The sequence below is a fragment of the Macaca nemestrina genome, chromosome 1 (assembly GCF_043159975.1).
Source record: "Macaca nemestrina isolate mMacNem1 chromosome 1, mMacNem.hap1, whole genome shotgun sequence".
In the NCBI taxonomy this organism is placed as follows: Eukaryota; Metazoa; Chordata; class Mammalia; order Primates; family Cercopithecidae; genus Macaca; species Macaca nemestrina.
The window spans coordinates 184,995,614-185,016,129 of NC_092125.1; the positions used below are offsets into that span (position 1 = coordinate 184,995,614).

Consider the following 20,516-nt stretch of genomic DNA (forward strand, 5'->3'; position numbering starts at 1 on the left):
TGCATCCTAACCAGTAGCCCAGTGTGGGTAGCTGGGATAATTCATACTGGCATGCAGTAAGCCCCAGTCGTGTGTTAGGCACTGAGCACTGGGGATGCAGAGAGTTAGACACAGCCTCCATCCTCAGGCAGCTCACTGTCCAATGGGAGAGACAGACCCAATATTGGATTATTATGGTACAACATAGTCAGGCTAGAGCAGCAGCAGCAGCAGCTTCAACACTAGGCACATGTTCTACGCTAGGCTCTTTTTATTTTTTATTGTTTTTACATTATCTCTAATCCAAACACATTGGGAGCAGATCTTATCAGGTTTATTGCAGAGATGAGGAAACCAAGTCTGAGAGGGTGAATGCTTGCCCCAAATGATGCAGCTAGTAAGTGGGGGAACAGGGTTTAAGTCCAGTTCTCTTTTATTTCAAGGTCTGAGTTCTTCCTATTCCCATCCTATGGGCTCTTATAATAAAGAAGAGGGTGACCTCGGAGGCCAGAAAATGAACCAAATCTAGGAGAATGGTCAGGAAAGGCTTCTGAAAGGAAGCAAAGCCAATATTGAGTCTTAAAGGATTAAATAGGAGTTGGTCAGACTTCCACATGCAGTGGGGAGAGAATTTTAGGTATGGAGAAGATCATGAAATAAACACGAAGTAACAAAAATGGCAGCCAAGCATAGAGGCTCATGTCTGTAATCCCAGCACTTTGGGATGCTGAGATGGGAGGATCTCTTGAGGCTAGGAGTTCAAGACCAGCCTGGGCAACATAGCAAGACCCTAGCTGTACAAAAAAATACAAAAATTATCTGGGCATGGTGGCATGTGCCTATAGGTCCAAGTTACTCAGAAGGCTGAGGTGGGAGGATTGTTTGAGTCCAGGAGGTCAAGGCTGCAGTGAACTGTGATGGTTCCATTGCACTCCAGCCTTGGTGAGAGAGTGAGACCATGTCTCTCAGAACAAAAAGATGACATGACTTTCTTGGGAATTAAAGAGAGTCCTATGACTGGAGTGAAAAACATTATAGAAAAGTGGTAAGACATAAAGCTAGAGAAGTGGGTAGGGCCAGATCATGAAGGCTTTTTGTGGTAGAACATTATCCTTCAGGCTTCAGGGAAGTAACAGAAGTTTGTTAAGTGGAGTGGCATGCTCAGATTTGTGCTTCGGAAAGTTATTTCCAGCCATGCGTAGAGGATGGATTGAATGAGAAGAGATTAGAGGCTCTCTCAGCATCTATCCATCCATCTCCATTTGTCTCCATCATTTATCCACATCTTGGCCTCCTCTGTCTTGTCTGCCTGTGTCTGTCTAGTTATCAGCCTCTATCTGGCCTATTTATCTGATCCCTTGGCTTCCCTACATAACCCTAGGCAAGTCAGTTCATCACACTGAGCCAAGGGTCCCTCATCAATAAAATGAGGATCATAATGCCAACCTCAAAAGGTTAGGTTTGGGATTAAGTGTTATATTGCATGCAAATCTTTTTGTATATTACAAAGTACCATACAAATGTGAAGGATTATTATCTAGCTCTTGCTCTCTTGGGTGTTTGGTTTTTTTTTCAACAAACTTTCTTTGAGTGCTGACTCTAGGCTGGATATCATGCTATATCTGGTGAAAGAGGGAGTTTATAATAAATCAGAAACAATGCCAGCCTTCTAGAGGATCAAAGTATAGTAGAAGTGCACAAAATGTTAGAATAGAAGCCTCTGTTATATGTTTCTAACTTACTGCTTATATGTCCAGTTGCCTGTCTTGTCCATCCATCCATCCATCCATCTACTTCTCTGACTCATTAGCTGTTTCTGTCTGTATTCACAGGCAGTTACTGACGTAGAACCATTCAAGTTACAATAATCCTCACATACAATCTCCTCTCCATCATTGCCCACCCCTCACCATGCAATTTTTGAGAGCCCATGTCTTCAAAAATAAGAGAGGAAAATAAGTTGTGAAAAGAACACGTCTCTAGATGGCCTAGAAGATCCTTCTTCTTTACAGTTTTATTACCTTCTTCACCTGTCTCATGTGCTCCCAGGCCTTTTCTGAAGACTTGAATCTCACATAGCTCTGACACTGCCACACTCCATAAGCCAAGAAAACTAGAGTGAAAGGTTTCAGCCTAGAAGTAGAGTCAGTTTCATTGAATTCTATAGGCTCTGTGACTAACCTGGGACTGCCAGATAGTCCCCAGGCGGTTCCGGTCATTGGCATCTTGAACAAAGATCGTAAAGAGTTTGTGGTGACTTTGTCCTCTGAGCCCCTTGTCTCTGAAATGCCCCTTCAGAAGTAGTATTGTATAATGGGGAATAAGTCCTGTTCTGCCACTTAGAAGCTTTGTGACTTCAATCAAGTTACTCAACCACTCTGAGTTTCAATGTCAGCATCAGCAAGATGGAGATAATACCTCCTACTAAAGTTGTCATAAGGATTAAGTGATGTCCAATGTGAGCTGTTTTACACAGGACCTGATTTTTTGTATGTTTGATGGACTGACTTGGAGTCAGGACCCAGATTATTTTTCCTTAACACCCTGTTTTGTGGTTTTGTATGCAAGTGTGAGTTTGTGTGTATAAAAGTAGATGTGTTTGTGTAAGCATAGTTGTATATGGATATATGCTTTACATTTGAATCCACTGTTTATGATGGCTAAGATACTAGAATAGTGCCATTCAACAGACTTTCCCTTTTTTTGTGGGGATGGGGGGACGTAGTCTTGCACTTGTCATCCAGGCTGGAATGCAAAGGCACAATCTCAGCTCACTGCAACCTCTGCCTCCTGGGTTCAAGCGTTTCTCCTGCCTCATCCTCCTGAGTAGCTGGGATTACAGGCGCATACCACCACACCTTGCTAATTTTTGTATTTTTAGTAGAAATGACGTTTCACCATGTTGGGCAGGCTGGTTTTGAACTCCTAACCTCAGGTGATCCACCCGCCTCGGCCTCCCAAAATGCTGGGATTACAGGAGTGAACTACTGCACCTGGCCCGCTTGATAGACTTTCTATGATGGTGTTAGGTTTCCTTTGCGTTGTCTGTCACAGTGGCTACCAGCCACATGTGGCTATTGAGCACTTGCAATGTGGCTAGTAGGACTAAGGAACTCTATTTTTAAAGTTAATTTTAATGAATTTAAATTTAAGTAGTCACAAATGACTACTTGTACAGCACAGCCCTAGAATCTGCCCTCATTTTTAATTACACCTGAAATAATTATTATGGTATGAAAAAGATTACTGAACACCTCCTATGTTTCAGGCACTTGGACATGCACTAACTCATTTAACCCATGTCAGCTTGGTGACATGAGTGATCTCATTGTAATCTTCTTTTGGCTGGTAAAGAAACCAAGAATTGGAGACATAGAGTAACTCCTTTGAAGTCACACAGACAGTTCAATGTTTGAGCCCAGATCTCTAATCTTAAAGCCCTTCTCTGCACGACCCCTCCTCGTGCCATCTTATAGCAGTGCACATATAGTTTCCAGGGTGTATGTACAGTTTCCTTTTGTTATTCATAGATCACTCTGGCTGCAGGATGGAAAATGGATTTAGGTGATGGGGAAAGGAAGGAGGTGTTTTCAGTAGAAACAGGGAGGCCAGCTGGGAGCCTACTGCAGTAGTCGAGAACCACAACAGCAAATGCCAAGAGCTAAACCACCAACTGGCCTTCTTGCTGGCAGCCTCACAGACGATGGAGTGTCAGATCTGGAATCCCTTTGGACAGCATCTAGTGCATCCCTTTGGCGATCTTTATTTGAAGAATGATGAAACTAAGGCACAGAGGCAGGAAGGTGATTTCTCCGAAGTTGTCAGAGTTGGCACAAGAGCTCCCATCTTCTACTATGATGTTTTTCCTGCATTCGAGACCATCATGGAAACAGAGACTTTATTATCACCAACCTCTTTACCTCCATCTAAATCCTTCTTGCATTTTTAGACACTGCCCGTGTTTTCCTAAAATGCCATGAAGTCAACTAAAAGACAGGAATTTCAGTTCTCTGTAAACAAATCCATTTTTACAAAGAATGAGCAAATCCTCCTCCAGAAGTTTGAGCATGTCCTCCAGAGAATACAGAAATTCATGCAAGGTGTCTTGGAAGTAGATATAAAAAGCTTATTCCATTTTTTAGAGAAGGAAAAAAAAAGCCCAAGCACAACTTTTCTGATGCCTGATAATATTCTTCTCTCATCTCTCATTTCCTCACAACTATTTTGTCTTAAGGCTCTGCAAGCCTGTGGGAAGTTGCTGTGTGATTTTTATCTCCATGATTAAAGTGTTACACTTTATTGAGTTCTTTACATCAGCAGCAAAATCTGCAATGCGGGGTTTTACATAACACCTCATTTTCTTCTCACACCATTACTGTTATTAACCTGGTGGCAATAAACAGAAAATACAGCTTTGCTTATGATGTACTCTTTATTTTTGTTCCAATAGCAAGAAGAAGAAAAAGAGAGAAAGAACCCAGAGAACAGGGAAGAATTTTTTACCCGTTGTATCACTTTGAGGTCTGCCTTTCTCTTTCCCTGTTCCACAATAGCATTTCTCAGAGAAGATAAAGGATGGAGATAGCCTCTGCTCAAAGATATTATCTTCTCCATCATTAGTTCATCCATCTATTCATTCAGTAAGGATTTTCTTAGCACCTACTATGTGCCAGACACTGCACTAGATGTTGGACCTATTAAAATGAAGACAATGTGATTTCAGGTCCTGAGGAGTGCTTGGTCCAGTGGGAGAAATAGACACACAAAGCAATAATAATGAAACAGTGAAATAGGTACAATAAAAAAGAAGGGTTGAGTGACAATAGACGTGAAGGAGGACATGGGTTAGGGAAGCCTTTACAGGAAGGGATGCTTATATTGGGTCCTGGAGGAAGGCTGGGCAGGGCAAGGTGTTCCTGCCTGAGGGAACAGCATGAGCAAAGCCTTGGAGGGCACAGAGGAGCATCACACAGTCTGGAAGCTCTCAATTTGGCATGGAGAAAGCATAGAGTGCCCATCAGCAGAGAATAGGAAATGAGGTTGGGGATGAAGGCAGATTACTGAGGACCTGATATTCACAAGTGGAAAATATATTCCATGCCTACCAATAATTCATCCTCTTGGCTCCCCATGAGAAACCCAAAGATAAAGGAATCAAGACAGAATGATAGAGTGGGAAGAACTTGTACTATGGATAGATCTAGATTTTATTCTTGGCTCGGCCACTTACTAGCTGTGTAACTTTAAGCAGTGCATTTATCTGTAAAACAGGTATGTTAAAAATGAGATAATGACTATAAACAAGTTGCGTAGGTTGTTGATAGTATTTCATGTGTCAAAGGAAAGGGGCTAGGAGAGCAAAACTCTAAACAATTCAAAGGGCCAGAGAAGACACAAATTCATTCTGTCTGATTTTGATGAAGGTTTTTATGTAGATATGGATGAAGGAGCTTGCATTGTTGTAGGACTTCCCTTCAATCCAAGATATGAAGCTTGTTTGTTACCCACACCTTCTTGTCCAACCCTTGCTTAACTCACAACCACTCCCTCACTCCTTGCTGCTTTCTGGCTGAGTGAAGCAGTTTATAAAAATCAAAAATCTTCTCTTTGGAGGGAGTGAATGCCTATAGCAGAGCAATAGCTAGAGAAAAGCCAACCAGCATCCCATTTACATAGTAATAGAGGGCCCAAGTATTTGATTATGTGTATTTAAGTGTTTGATTAAAAAAAAAAAAAAACCTTTGATTCTGTATCCTAACAAAAGTGTGCAATGCTTATACTTAACTTTTTCTTTTTTGGTAGACCTCCTCTGTAGCCACTTATGTTTAATTTATATTAATAAAGAGCTCTATTTATACAGAAAACACATGATTACATGGGGAAAATGTTCCTTTCATTCAAATAGCCATATTTAGAAAAAATCAACTTGTTTGGATCAAAATGTCATAACCTAAGACCATAGCACATCTGATGGCATCTCACTCTAACTGGGGACAAGTACCAAGGAGGCAAACACAGAACTCAAACTTATAAGACAGTGACATCTCCAAACTCAGTGGATGCCCCCCCTCAATCCAGAAACCTGGGAATCAGTCCAAACTGAGGTCCCATATTGCGAACTGTCAATCTTGCTTTGTAGTGGGTCTCAGGTTTGGATGCTTCTTCACATCCTCCTAGCCCTTGCTTTATGTTTTGTTTTGTTTTAAGACGAAGTCTCGGTCTGTAGCCCAGGGTATATAGTGTAGTGGTGCCGACTCGGCTCACTGCAACCTCTGCCTCCTGGGTTCAAGTGATTCTCGTGCCTCAGCCTCCCAAGTAGCTGAGATTACAGGCACGTGCCACCACTCCCAGCTAATTTTTGTGTGTTATTTTGTTTTTCGTTTTTGTTTTTGTTTTTTTAGTAGAGACAGGGTTTTGCCATGTTGGCCAGGCTGATCTCGAACTCCTGACCTCAGGTGATCCACCCACCTCGGTCTCCCAAAGTGCTGGGATTACAGGCATGAGCCACCGCACTCAGCCCTAGCCCTTGCTTTAATTCAGGACCTTATCATTTTTAAATTAGTTCTCACTTGGATTATAACAAAAGTGTTCTAACTAATCTACCTGCCTTTGAGTCTTATGACCACTAATTCTCATCACAGCCTCCAGAACAATCTTGCTAAAATGTAAATGTAATCCTGTTATAATTTCATAAAACACTTCTGTGGCTTTCTATTTTCTGTTTTATAAGGAAAAGTCATGACTCATTAGTGGTTTACAAGGTCTTCCATGTATGGGTCTTTGGAAGCCTCTCTGGTCCCTTTCCTCACCCCTGTCTCTGTCCCCTCCCCTGCCCTTCAGTTGTGCTAAACACCTTATTTTATTTTGTTTTATTTTATTTTATTTTATTTTATTTTGAGATGGAGTCTTGCTCTGTTGCCAGGCTGGAGTGCTGTGGCGCAATCTCGGCTCACTTCATTCTCTGACTCCCTGGTTCAAGCAATTCTCCTGCCTTAGCCTCCTGAGTAGCTGGGATTACAGGCACGCACCACCACGCTCTGTTAATTTTTGTATTTTTAGTACAACCGGGGTTTCACCATGTTGGCCAGGATTGTCTGGATCTCCTGACCTCATGATCCACCCGCCTCGACTTCCTCATTGTGCTGGGCCCTAAACACTTTATTGTTCCCTCAATGGGCTAGTGGTTTTGGGCTTCGGGCTTTTGCCCACAGGCTCCCTCTGCCCACACTGTCTTTCTCTCCACTGGAGGGTCCTTATCATTCCCTTGGTGAACACCTTCTCATCTGTCAAGACCTTGCTTAATAGTCACCTCCTCTGTAAAGTCTTTCCTGACCACCCACTAACTGAATGGTTCCTTCAGCCATACTTTCACCCAGTCTTCACTTATGTCTCTTACAGCACCTGAAAGGCATATGTACACTTAAACTGTTCCCTTGTCTGTCTTCCCTACTATACAGTGAAGAAAGAGAGAGGTGGGAAAGGGGGAACAGAAGAAGAAAAGGAATGAAGAGAGAGGAAAGAAAAGGGGCAAGATGAGAGAGTTAGAGAAGAGAGAGGAAGAAAGAATGAAGGGACAGATGCCAAGTGCTGTCCTGTACCTTTCTTCTTCCTGTTTCCGCTCTTCCAGCTGCCTACACCAAATAAAGCAGACAGGAACCATTTTATTTTTCCCTAGGATAAAGTGCATAATTTCAGCATGAATGTTGGCACCCTCAGACACTTCTCTGAAAAGTAGTGATGTGCACTCTGCCAAGTGGAAAGACTGCATTAGCGTGGGGAAGTGATTGAACTGCTGTCTCGCAGCAGGCTCTCCCCACAGGGCCATGCCAAGGAAAAGGACCTTGCACTTGTGTCTTGAAGGAGATAAGGTAGAAAGACTGGCAACATCTGTCCTCAGTTAGAGGCCAAATGAAAGAGAAAACAACAACAGCAATAGTGCAAAGCAGGAAGATGAGATATTGGAAGGATATGAGACTCTTAGGACATAATGGTGGAAAGAGCCCTGAAAAGTCACTGAATCCATCCTCTAAGTGGGGAAATTGAAGTCCGGAGAGGGAGAAGGAATTCTCCAGGGTCACGTAGCAGCTTAGTAGAGAACCAAGATGAGTTTCCTAGGAAGAAGGAACCTGACATAGACCAAGGACTCCTGTCCCTGCAGCTCAGTGGTTAGACATGTATCATTACCTCTCTGAGCCAGCTAACAACCTCCTGAGATAGGTGTCCCCAAGCATTCAGGCCACAACTATTTACTGAGTTCCTAATGTGTGCCTGAGGGTGCCCTAGTTTTATCAGCCTTTGATTTATAATGAAGCAACATTAACTTTTAATTATCAAATTAAAATGCTCCTCAGTTCTCACAGCCTTAAAAATTCTCAGTCCTCTTCTTAGTTGAGAGCTCCCTGATTAGTCTTGTTTTCCTGCTCAGACTGGGGCTTTCTGAGGGAAAGCCTGGCTTTTCTACTTGTATCTGTGTGCACTCTCGATACAGAACTGAGCACACAGGATGACTCCCCTAGTTGAGGATCAAGCAGAGGCTTTGGAGTGGTGAGATGTGAGTTCGAATCCCATCTCAACTGGTAATTTGTTGTGAGATCTTGACAAGCCAGGCTCTGAGCTTCTTCTGAGAAACTAAGATCATAATCCTATTGACCCTCATGGAGTGTTGAGAGAATCAAATGAACTGATTGGTTCGAGAATGGTTTATAACTGTATAAATGTGCAAGACAGTGGTTATTGTCAATAGATTTCATATTGAACAAGGAAGAAATGTACATATATGTGAGCTGGGTCCCCAAGCTCCTCTTCACTCTGTGCTACCATAGCACTCACACTTCTTCACATTCCTCATTGCACAGACAGTTACTTGTAAAATGTCCTTCTTCTTCACAAGGTTTTGAGCCCCAGGAGGTCCATATCACCAGTGCCAAGTACAGCACCTGCACATAGTGTCATTGTGTGATTCAAAAGAATATATTGACAGTGTATAAGCTGTCAGATATTTTGGTAGGCATAAAGCCAGTTACTTCATTTAACTCTATGACAATGTATGAATTTGTGATTGTTATCTTCAAATTTCAGGTGATTAAACTGAAACTCAGGAAGGGAAAGTGAATTCTACAGGTCTTAAAGCTCACCCATGGTGAAACTAACCCTTGAAGCCCAGTCTACCAGACCCCCAAACCACACTACTCTCATGAGTACCCTTTTATCACCATTGTCGTTATCACAGTCATTATGGCTATCACCAGTCACTGAAGGGAGCAGGAGGCAGAGGTCAGGAGTTCATCCTTTGCCCTGGGAAGGTCTGTTATAAACCCAAACCTCCTGTGCTGAGCTTCTCATCTCTCTCTTTGTCTCCAGGCATAGAGGTGGAGAAAGGGGATGGAAGCAAAGGAAGGCTCCTTCCTGCCAGGCCAGACCTGGCTCTTCCTGGATCCCTGGGAGGTGCAGAAATGCCTCCATTTATGTGCAAGTAGAGTCAGATTGTAAGAGGCTAATTAGAAGTAGAAAAAAATATGTTTTTATTTCTCATCTTGCTGCTTCTGATGCATTTTCTCCACCCCTAATCATTAGTCTCAGAATAATCCCGAAATTTATTCTGCTGAGGTCAAGGAGGCCACAAATCCAGGGCTGGGCTATTCTGAATAGTTTAGAGCTTAGACCCAGGTCAGAAACACTTGGGTTCGAATCTAACATCTACCACTTGCAAGCTCTTTGCCTTGGTTTCCTTATATGATGTGATTGCCCTTATAGGATTGTTATCATTACAGGACCATACTTAAGAAGTACTGCATGAATGTCAACAGCTTTTGATGGTGTCATGTTTAAGTGCATGGATTACAGAGCCAGACTGCTTGGGCTCTGCCAGTTGCCACTGTGTGATCTCAGGTTCCCACACAACCACTCTATCCCTGAGTGTTCTTATTTGTAAATGATGTTTCTATCTGATAAGGTTGTGGGAGGATTAATGAGTGCCTGCCCCTAGCATAAAGTGAGGGCTATGTTGTTATTATTATCCTCCCCCACAGCTCTTCCAGATAGAATCTAGGCCCTGGGAATTTCCCACACCCCTTACTACCCCTTTCTCTGAGTCTAAGATAGCAGGCCCATTCATTTATTTATTCATTCTGTTACTCAGCAATTGTTGCCTGAGTACTTACTGTGTGTCAGGCCCTATGATATACCTTGTGGATATGGAATTGAACCAGATGCAGTCCTAGGCTTCAAAAGATTCACAGGCTACGCCCTCCTTATTATTATTTTTTTCTGTTGTTGTTCATGGTTTTCATGAAACCACACTTTCCTTGTATTTTTTCACCTTCTTTCTTCTCTGACCACTCCACAGTCTCCTTTCCTTCTCTTTTAGCTAAACTTTCAACTTCAGAGGGCTTCAGGCTCAGTTCCAGGACCTCCTCTAGGTCCACACTTTCTCCCAGAGATGTTACACCCACCTCAATGATAATGATTCCCACATTTATACCTTCAGTCCAGTCTTCTCCCTGAGGGTTCTTCTTTCATGAATTCAACTGCCTACTTGACACTTCCTGTCTTGTATTCAGTGGTCATTTCAAACTGTGAAGAGCCTATCAGAACTCTCAATTTCCTAACCAATATCCCAGCTGGGCTCCACACCAGTCTTCTCCATCTCTGTACATGAAACCACCATCTACTTAGTGTTCAAGTCATAAACCTTTGATTCTTCCCACATGTAATCTATGTGCAGGTTCTATGGAGGTATGGCCACAATATTTGTTAAACATGCCTTCTCACCTCTACCACCACCTCTCTTATTTAAGCTGTAGTTAAGCACTGCATAATGACATTTCAGCATCAGACCACATGTACAATGGTGGTCCCATATGATTATGATGAACTTGAAAAATTCCTGTCACCTGGTGACATCGCAGCTGTTGTAAGGCACAGGGCAATGCATTACTCGTTCACATGTTTGTGGTGATGCTGGGGTAAACCAACCTGCTGTGCTGCCAGTCATATAAAAACATGGAAATGCAATTATGTATAATACATAACACTTAATAATAATATGTAACTATGTTACTGGTTTATGTATTTTCTATACTATACTTTTTATTATTATTTTAGAGTGTACTTCTACTTATATAAAAAAAAGTGAACTCTAAAAAGTCTCAGGCAGGTCCTTCAGGAAGTGTTCCACAAGAAGGCATTGTTATCATAGGAGACAACAGCTTCATGCATGTTATTGTCCCTGAAGACCTTGCAGTGTGATAAGATGTGGAGGTGGAAGACAGCTATGTTGATGATCTTGATCCTATGTAGGTCTCGGCTCATGTTTGTGTTCGTGCCTTAGTTTTTGACAAAAAGTGTTTAAAAAGTAAGAAAACAAAACAAAACACCCATAATTTATAACTAGGAGAAAAAGCTTATAGAGTAATAAAGGAAGAACATATTTTTGTGCGGCTGTATAATGTGTTTGTGTTTTAAGCTAAGTGTTATTACAAAAGAGTCAAAAAGTTTAAAAAATTCAAAGTTTATAAAGTAAAAAAGTCCCTGTAAGCTAAGGTTGATTTATTATTGAAGAACTAAAATGTTTTAAAATAAATTTAATGAGGCCAGGCGTGGTGGCTCACACCTGTAATCCCAGTGAGCCGAGATCGTGCCAATGCACTGCAACCTCCACCTCCCAGGTTCAGGTGATTCTCCTGCCTCAGCCTCTCGAGTAGCTCAGATGACAGGTGTGCACCATTATGCCCAGCTAATTTTTGTGTTTTCCATAGAGACGGGATTTCCCCATGTTGGTCAGGCTGGTCTTGAACTCCTGATCTCAATTGATCTGCCTGCCTTGGCCTCCTAAAGTGCTGGGATTACAGGTATGAGCTACCACGCCTGGCCTCATTAAATTTATTTTAAAATAGTCATATGCTATACAGGTTTGTAACCTAAGAGCCATAGGCTATAACAATATACCCTAGGTGTGTAGTAGGCTATAGCATCTAGGTTAGTGTAAGTACACTCTATGATGGCCACACAATGATGAAATCACTTAGTGATGCATTTCTCAGAACTTATCCCCATCATTAAGTGCTTCATGACTGTACTATGATCGCTTAGGGGAACTATCTCAACTGCCTCATTCATGCCCCCCTAAAATCCATTATCTACATGATAGGCAAGGTACGTTTTTCAGTATTCCCCTGTTAAAATGTCTTTCTACTGTACATAGGATAAACTCCAAATTCTGACCCTGGCTTTCAAGACCCTGTGTGATCTGGACCCTGCAAACCTGTCCAGGCTTAGCTCCAGTGTTTGTCACAATCTGGCTATCGGCCTTCCCTTTGGTTTTTGAAAACAATACACTCATTGTTGCTTTAGGGCCTTTGTTTTGCCCAGGATCCTTTCTGACTTCTTTGAATGTCTGGTTTTTCTCCCTTTCTTTCTCTTCCTTCCTTCCTTCCTTCCTTCTTTCCTTCCTTTCTTTCTCTCTTTCTCTCTTTCTTTCTTCTTTCTCTCTCTCTTTCCTTCCTTCCTTTTTCTCTCTTTCTCTTTCTTTCTCTTTCTCTCTCTTTCTTTCTCTTCTTTCTCTCTCTCTCCCTTCCTTCCTTTTTCTCCTTTCTCTTTCTCTTTCTCTCTCTTTCTTTCTCTTCTTCCTTCCTTCCTTTCTTCCTTCCTTTTCTTTTCTCTCTCCTCTCCCCTCCTCTCCTCTCCCCTTTCCTTTCTCTCTCCCTCTCCCTCTCCCTGTTCTCTTCTGTTTGTATGGGAAAGTCTTTATGTCCATTTCCTTTTTGAAGGACAATTTTGCCAGGAACAGTATTCCTGCTTAACAGGTGCATGCCACCACACTTGGCTGAATGGCTAGTTCTTATCATCCTTTGAGGCTTAATTCAAATGTCAGAGGCCTTCCCTGATCACAGTACCTAAAGTAGACTTTTCCCTCATCCACTGTGTTATTCACCATCATGTTATTTACCCTAGTGCATTTCTAGCGTGTTTCACAATCTGCAATTACCTTGCTTATCTGCTGTTTATAGTTTGTAAACCCCACCTGGGTGTTAGCTATTTAAAGGCAGGAATCTTATCTGTCTTGTTCACCCCGAGGTCCTATGATAGCATGAGGAATATAGTAGGTTCACAGTAGATATTTGCCAGATGAATGGATGAATGAATAAGCTAGATGATAAATACCTTAACAGAAGGATATTTTTTAAATCTGTGGGATTCCAGAGAAAGGAGCTGCTATCCGTGAGAGCATCCAGGAAGACCTCTCTGTCAAGGGCCCATTTGGGATAAGCAGTAAAAGATGAACAAGATGTTACCAGGAGGTGAAAGGAAGGAAGAGGACGAAAGAACAAACACAAAAGCCCAGAGTATGAGAACACCGGTGTGCTTGGGAAGTTACAGTGGTTCTAGAAGGCTGGAGTGTAGGATGGAGAGAGGCAGGAGGTGAAGTGCCCATGGCCCATCCCCTTTGTCCCTTGAGCTGGCTGTCTGGATTTCTTATGTGGTTGTTCCTTTCTTTGTCCCCTTGACTTATTATATCCCTTTTTTTATGGGAGGAATTTCTGCCCAGCCACGTTCAGGACATATCTGAGGAAGAAAGCCTTCACTGTGCCACTTCAGAAATATATATATGTATATGCTATGGGCTGGGCACAGCTACAATCCCAGCACTTTGGGAGCCTGAGGCAGGAGAATTGCTTGAGCCCAAGAGTTCCAGACTATACTGGGCAATATAGCAAACCCTGTCTCTACAAAAAAATTATTTTAAAATAAAGAAATATACACTATGAATGATAAAGAACCTTTGCATTATTTTGTTTATTTGATTTGCTTGGTTGATATTAAAGAAAGAGTCCTCAATTTTTCTGAAAATTTTTCCTTCCTGCCTTAGAACACAGAAATAACTTTCATTCCTTAAAAATCAGACAGGGAGACATTTTAGTTAAAAATGAAAAGAATAGATTTGGGACTTTTTATCTCAGTCCCAGGGGAAAACATCTTCCTAGGGTAAATCCGAAGGAGGAATGTGTCTGGAAGTCCTCCCAACGCTTCTTGCTTCTCCCACACACATACCTCAATGCCTTTTTGAGAGTCTAAGCTCAATAATCTCAGTCACAGATCCCCACAATCCTTCAGCTCAGACCTGAAGGAATCTGCATGGGGCTTGCCTTACTGTAATCAAGTAATTGCTTTGCTAGGCTGCAAGCTCCTGTGAGGACAGCAGGGTACAGGACATGGGGAGTTTACAGCCAGAGGCCTGGGTTCAGACCCGGCTCTGCCATGTCTTGCTTCGTAATGTTGGGCAAGTTACTTGAGCTCTCTGAGCTTCCATTTCCTCCTCTGTAAAACAGAAATAATCACAAAGCTCACCCTGCTCAACTTGCGGTTATTCCTGCCTAAGCTTCAGTTTCTTCCCCTTGGCATCTCCAAACCTAAGATAAAATTCCTCTGTCCTTCCTGCATTGGATTGCCCTGGATGATCCTTCCTTCACTGAACTGAATTTGTGATAAACTCTGAAGTGCCGCCCAAATGTGAAGGATCCAGCCCCACATCAGAGCACCAAGCTCAGGTTTTGGCCTGTGCCAAGTGAGATGAAGCAGGGCAGAAGCTCAGAATAGAGAAAGAAAACCCATTTCCTCCCTGGTGTCTAGGTGGAAGCAAACTCCACACTAAATTATGTTGCAAATATGCCCCAAAGTAGTTTTAATTTTATTGGCACTGATTTTAATTTACTCTTTAGGCCCCTGATTGCAAGATGAACTGCTGGCTGCTGGCAAGGGGACAGCCCTTCATCATTCTGTTTTAATTAAGGTTCTTAAGTTTGGAAGGAAAGGAGATGCTCTCCCCATCCCCCACCTTCTATTCTCATTCCCAAATTGTAATTAAGGGCCCTACGTTTGTGACACACACCCCTTGGTCTGGCACAGCCACAGAAAAGTACCTGGTTTTACTGTTGGAAACACTTAAGATGCATTTGTTTATTCATTAATTCACTTATCTTTCCATCAGTTCATTCTCTTATTCATTCCTTTGTAAACCTTCAATGATGACCTGCTATATACAAGGCCTTATTGTGGCCCTGTGGATTGAAAAAAATCAACAATATAAGGTCCCTGCCCTCAAAGAGCTCACATTCTGGAGGGAGATGAAAATAAAGGGTTATTATGTCATGTGGTAAGTGCCGTGAGAGAGATATATACCTTAAATTATGAGAGCGCAGAGGAGGCTGTTAACTCAGCCTGAGGGATAAAATAAGGCTTTTTGAATTGAGATTTTGTACTAGTCAAGATGAATGATATTAGCTTCCATAATAAACAATCCCCAAATTTAAGTGGCTTAATACAGTGAAGATTCACTTCTCTCTCACATCAGTCTGATGCAGATCAGGTGACTCTCCTTGCTATTGTCCTCTTGAGTGTTGAAGGGAGGATATAGGCTTCTTTCTTCTTAGGATATCATCATTTTTTACATGTAGCTCCCCATGCAGAAGGGCAAGAGAGAATGCGGGTGATTGTGTATGAGGAGTTTTATGGGCAGGTCTGGAAGTTATCATCATTGCCCACATTCCATTTGATCCCAACCAAATGTCAAGGGGGATAGAAATATCAGTGGGGAAGAGACGCACAATTCAATAAATGGTGTGGAAACAGTGAAATTTAACCCTTACCTCACATTCCACGGCCATATAAATTGAAACTGAAACAAAACATTGAAAACTAAACAACAAAATAATAAAATGGAAGCAACAGTAAAATAATTCAGCTAGGAAACCACAAAAGAAAAGATTGATAAACTGTGTCAAAAATCAGCATTTAAAAATGTACATGTAATTTAAAAAATTACATGAAAACTACATGAACAGAAGTAAAATAGACAAATGACAAAAGTATCTTTATATTACACATAAAGGTTAATTTCTACAATACATAGCTTCTCTAAGTCAACAAGAAATAAAGCCCAACAATCCGATTTTTTAAATGGTCAAAGGCAATGAACAGAGTTCTTAGAAAAGAGAATGCAAATCACTTTTGTTTATTTATTTTATTATTTATTTATTTATTTTTTGAGATGGAGTTTCACTCTTGTTGCCCAGGCTGGAGTGCAATGGTGCTATCTCAGCTCACTGCAACCTCTGCCTCCCAGGTTCAAGCAATTCTCCTGCCTCAGCCTCCCGAGTAGCTAGGATTACAGGCGCCCACCAGCACGCCCAGCTAATATATTTTTTTTTTTTTTGTATTTTTAGTAGAGACGGGGTTTCACCATGTTGGTCAGGCTGGTCTTGAACTCCTGACCTCAGGTGATCCACCCACCTCAGCCTCCTAAAGGGCTGGGATTATAGGCGGGGGCCACTGTGCCCGGTCACAAATCATTTTTAAACATATGAAAATATGCTTAACTATACAGTAAAAGATAATTATACAGTACTAAGAGAAATTCAGATTAAAACTAATCTTAGATATTACTTTTCACCCATCAAATTGGCAAATATCAAAAAGTTTGATTCCACCTATATTGTCAAGGTAATAGGCTAGGAGTGTTCTGGCCCTTCTAAGGTCAGTCTGTCAGTATTAATCAGAATTGCAAATGCACATAGGATCCAGAAATTTCACTTCTAGGAATTTATTATTTTATTATTATTATTACTATTTTATTATTATTATTATTTATTTTTTTTTTTTTTTTGAGACGGAATCTCACACTGTCGCCCGGGCTGGAGTGCAATGGTACGATCTTGGCTCACTGCACCCTCCACCTCCCAGGTTCAAGTGAGTCTCCCGCCTCAGCCTCCTGAGTAGCTGGGATTATAGGTACCCACCACTATGCCCGGCTAATTTTTTGTATTTTTAGTAGAGATGGGGTTTCACTATGTTGGCCGGGCTTGTCTTGAACTCCTGACTTCGTGATCCTCCCGCCTTTGCCTCCCGAAGTGCTGGGATTATAGGCATGAGCCACCGGGCCCGGCCAGGAATTTATTTTACATACAATTATATATGTGTGAAATAATGTATATACAAATTTCATCACTCAGACATTCTTTGTAACAAGAAAAGATTGGAAATACAGTAAATATTTATCAATAAGGAACTAGTTAGTTTATATATGGCTGTTACAAAGAATGAGGTACCTATTTATTAAGTAAGAATCGCCTCTGAGATATATTCAGAGAAGAACAGCAGATCTGAATGGTGTGTTTATGGTGCTATCACTCGTGTGTTTGGAGCAGGGGGTTTGGGTGTGGAGAAAATATTTACTTGTATATGCACAAACTATCTCTGGAAAGATATATGCAAGCCTGATAGCATTAGCTGCCTCTGGGGAGCAAAACTGGGTGACTGGTAGAAGGGAGATTTTTTACTGTAAATTATTTTATAATGTTTGACTTTCAGATTATATGATCAATCAAGATAATTCAGGTGCTGGTTCTTTCACGTGAAGTCACATCAGCTGCCAGTTGTCAGGATGGGATGGTGGAAGCCACACCTATATGGTTATCAGAAAAATGGGACAAAATTACACTTGTACCCCCATAAATCTATGCAAATAAGTTTTTTAAATTTAATTTTTTTTAAATGAAAAAGTAAAAGAAAAGCTAGGTTCTAATTCTTGCTTTTTCACTAACTTGCTGGCCAACCTTAAGCAAGCAACCTCCGCACTCAGAGCAGATCTGAGAAAGGTCAGAGAAACTGGTTTCCAAGGCCCTCCCTAGCTCTGACATCGAGAGATACAAACTGTAGCTTTTCCTTCCACATTTCTTAAATCATCTTTCTACCTCCTCCTTTCCTGTGCAGCTCATCAAAAGCTCAGAGGAAAAGACAGACAATTGAAGAAAATAAAATTGTGAAGATGACTTTTATAGGGCTCCTGTTGAATCATTGTGTATTCCACCTCCAAAGCTGAAAATGATGAGTTTAATATCACATAGAGCAGTGCATCTTGTATCTCCCAAAAGACAGCTTATGCTACCCAGAGAACTGGGAGCTTGGCAAGACATAATTTTTCACTCCAACTCTGAGGCAAATGAAATGACAGTCATTGAGCCCACATTCTAGAAGCAACATAGTTTTCATTTGGTTTTAACTTCATTTGAAAGCATCCCAAGGAGGGAGAATCCTTCTAAATGTGCACTTTTCTTCTTTCCCAGGACTATGTACTAGAAAGGGGATGGAGAGGTGGCCAGGTTTTGCCTTGACTATTTCTAGCGTTGGCCATTGATGACAATAAGTTAATTGTGTGAGGGGGCAGGAGGCCTGAATGTCAGCCCGGTTATTCTATGAGCTTGGGCAAGTCCCCTCCCCATGCAGGTCTTCTGTTATTCTCAGAAAGGGTTAATGGATATAAGTTGGGCTGATATATAAGAAGTGAAGGTTGGATTTGAGGACCATTGGAGATCTAATGGCCTAAAAATTACCCCATCCCCCACGCCCCCTCTTTCAGCCAGTCCATTACAGTATGTGGAACAATCTCTCTGGGATTGTTTGTTCAATCATTCGGTATGTAGTTACTGAGCATCCTTTACTTACATGCACTGAGCTCTTTATAGACAATCCTCCTAACTTCAGGAAAGGTTAACAAATAATACCATATCAACCAAGAAAGTGCCTTAAATATGTGTAAGTAAAGAGCAGAGGTAGACTAGTCAATGCCGTCTTTACAGACTACAAAGGCATTTTCCTTCATGCTTTATTTATATGCTATTGGGGAGTAGACGTGGCATCATCACACAAGGTTAACTAAAAGAGTTAAGTAAGACTTCATATGTAAAGTTCCAAGAATGGTGTCTGGCATGTATTACATATACAGTGAAAGACAGTAATTATTATTTTTTATTTATATCACAAGATATTAGCAAGCAATATAGTAATTATTATTGCTGTGTTTGATTCCCACTATAATGCTCTGAGGTTTTAATTAAAATACCCATTTTTCAGATAAGGAAGCTGAGGCTCAAAGTGGGGACATGATTTACACCAAGCTTCCCAGCTAGAAACGGCCAAGTTGGGGCAAAACTGCGAACAGGCCCAAAGTAAATACAGTTGTGTTACCTCAAAGGTATTTCTCATTAATCAGAGAAATAAATTCCACTAATGTCTAGTCATGAATGTGTTAGCTGTTCTGAGTAAGTAACATCATGACTTAACCCAACCTAAATGTCACTTTTTCTGAAGACCTCTTAAAAGGGATGCTAACAGTAGTGCTTTCACACCTTGAAGGAAAACCATGTTAAAAGTGAGGAGGAATTGATCCTCACCTGTCTTAAACCCTCCCCTCACATTGCAAATGGCTGCTAAATCTGCTGACACATAGGGTCAGCTCGATGTGTATGTGTGTGTGTGTGTGTGTGTGTGTGTGTGTGTGTGTGTGTGTGTGTGTGTGTGGTGTAGTGTCTGGTCCCTTAAAGGCAAGCTCTATGGCCCAGACTTCTCATTTGTTATCCTTTCTCTCAACAGAAAACAAGCCTGGAGTTTTATATTGACATCCACGCCCACTCCACCATGATGAATGGCTTCATGTACGGCAACATTTTTGAGGATGAGGAACGGTTCCAGAGGCAGGCCATTTTTCCCAAGCTCCTCTGCCAGAATGCTGAGGACTTCTCCTATGTAAGCCGGGAGTTCTCTCTCAGCCAGCCCCAGCCCCCCACACCCTGCCTCCCTGTATTCCTTCTCACTCAGTTCAGTTTGCTTTAAGCTCCACAGGACACCTAACTCTGTGCCAGGTCTTGTGTGGGTGATGAAGATAGAGGTAAACAAGATGTGCCCATGTTCTCAAACTGCTCATTACCAGTCAGGGAGGGAGACTCTTTGAGAAGGTAGCATTTTGGCTGGCTGATGAACTGGCATTTGTTTTTGTTTTGGTGTTTTTTTTTGTTTTGTTTTGAGACAGGATCTTGCTCTGTCACCCAGGCGGGGGTGCGGTATTATGATCATGGCTCACTGCAGCCTCTGTCTCCCAGGATCAAGTAATCCTCCCACCTCAGCCTCCTGAGTAGTTGAGGCTACTGGCTAATTTTTTTTTTTTTTTTTTTTTTTGAGATGGACTTTCACTCTTGTTGCCCAGGCTGGAATGCAATGGCATGATCTTGGCTCACTGCAACCTCCATCTCCCAGGTTCAAGCGATTCTCCTGCCTCAGCCTCCCAAGTAGCTGGGATTACAGGCATGCACCACAACACCTGGCTAATTGTTTGTATTTTTAGTAGAGACGGGGTTTCTGCATGTTGGTCAGGCTGATCTCGAACCCCCAACCCCAGGTGATCTGCCCACTTCAGCCTCCCAGTTTGCTGGGATTACTGGCGTGAGCCATGTGCCTGGCCACTACTGGCTAATTTTTAAAAATGTAGTTATTTATTTTGTAGAGACAGGGTCTCACTATGTTGCCAAAACTCGTTTCAAACTCCTGGGCTCAAGTGATCCACCTGCTTCAGCTTCCCAAAGTGCTGGGATTACAGGCATGAGCAACTGTTCCCGGCCTTGTTTAATGGAGTTGACTCCAGCATTAACAAGAAAAAGAAACTCACTGAGCACCTACCACATGCCAGACCTTGCTCCACGGTCTGCTTT

General features: G+C 41.9%; 1 protein-coding gene across 21 annotated transcripts in view; it reads left to right on the plus strand.

Annotated features, from left to right (window-relative positions):
* Positions 1-20,516, plus strand: part of LOC105495012 (BEN domain-containing protein 5) — a 1,475,945-nt gene that overhangs the window by 1,346,544 nt on the left and 108,885 nt on the right. For all 21 annotated transcript variants that reach the window (XM_011764134.3, XM_011764137.3, XM_011764138.3 and 18 more), the window contains one exon: positions 19,405-19,557. In XM_011764134.3, coding sequence (XP_011762436.2) covers positions 19,405-19,557 — 153 coding nt within the window. The remainder of the gene's footprint in view (positions 1-19,404; positions 19,558-20,516) is intronic.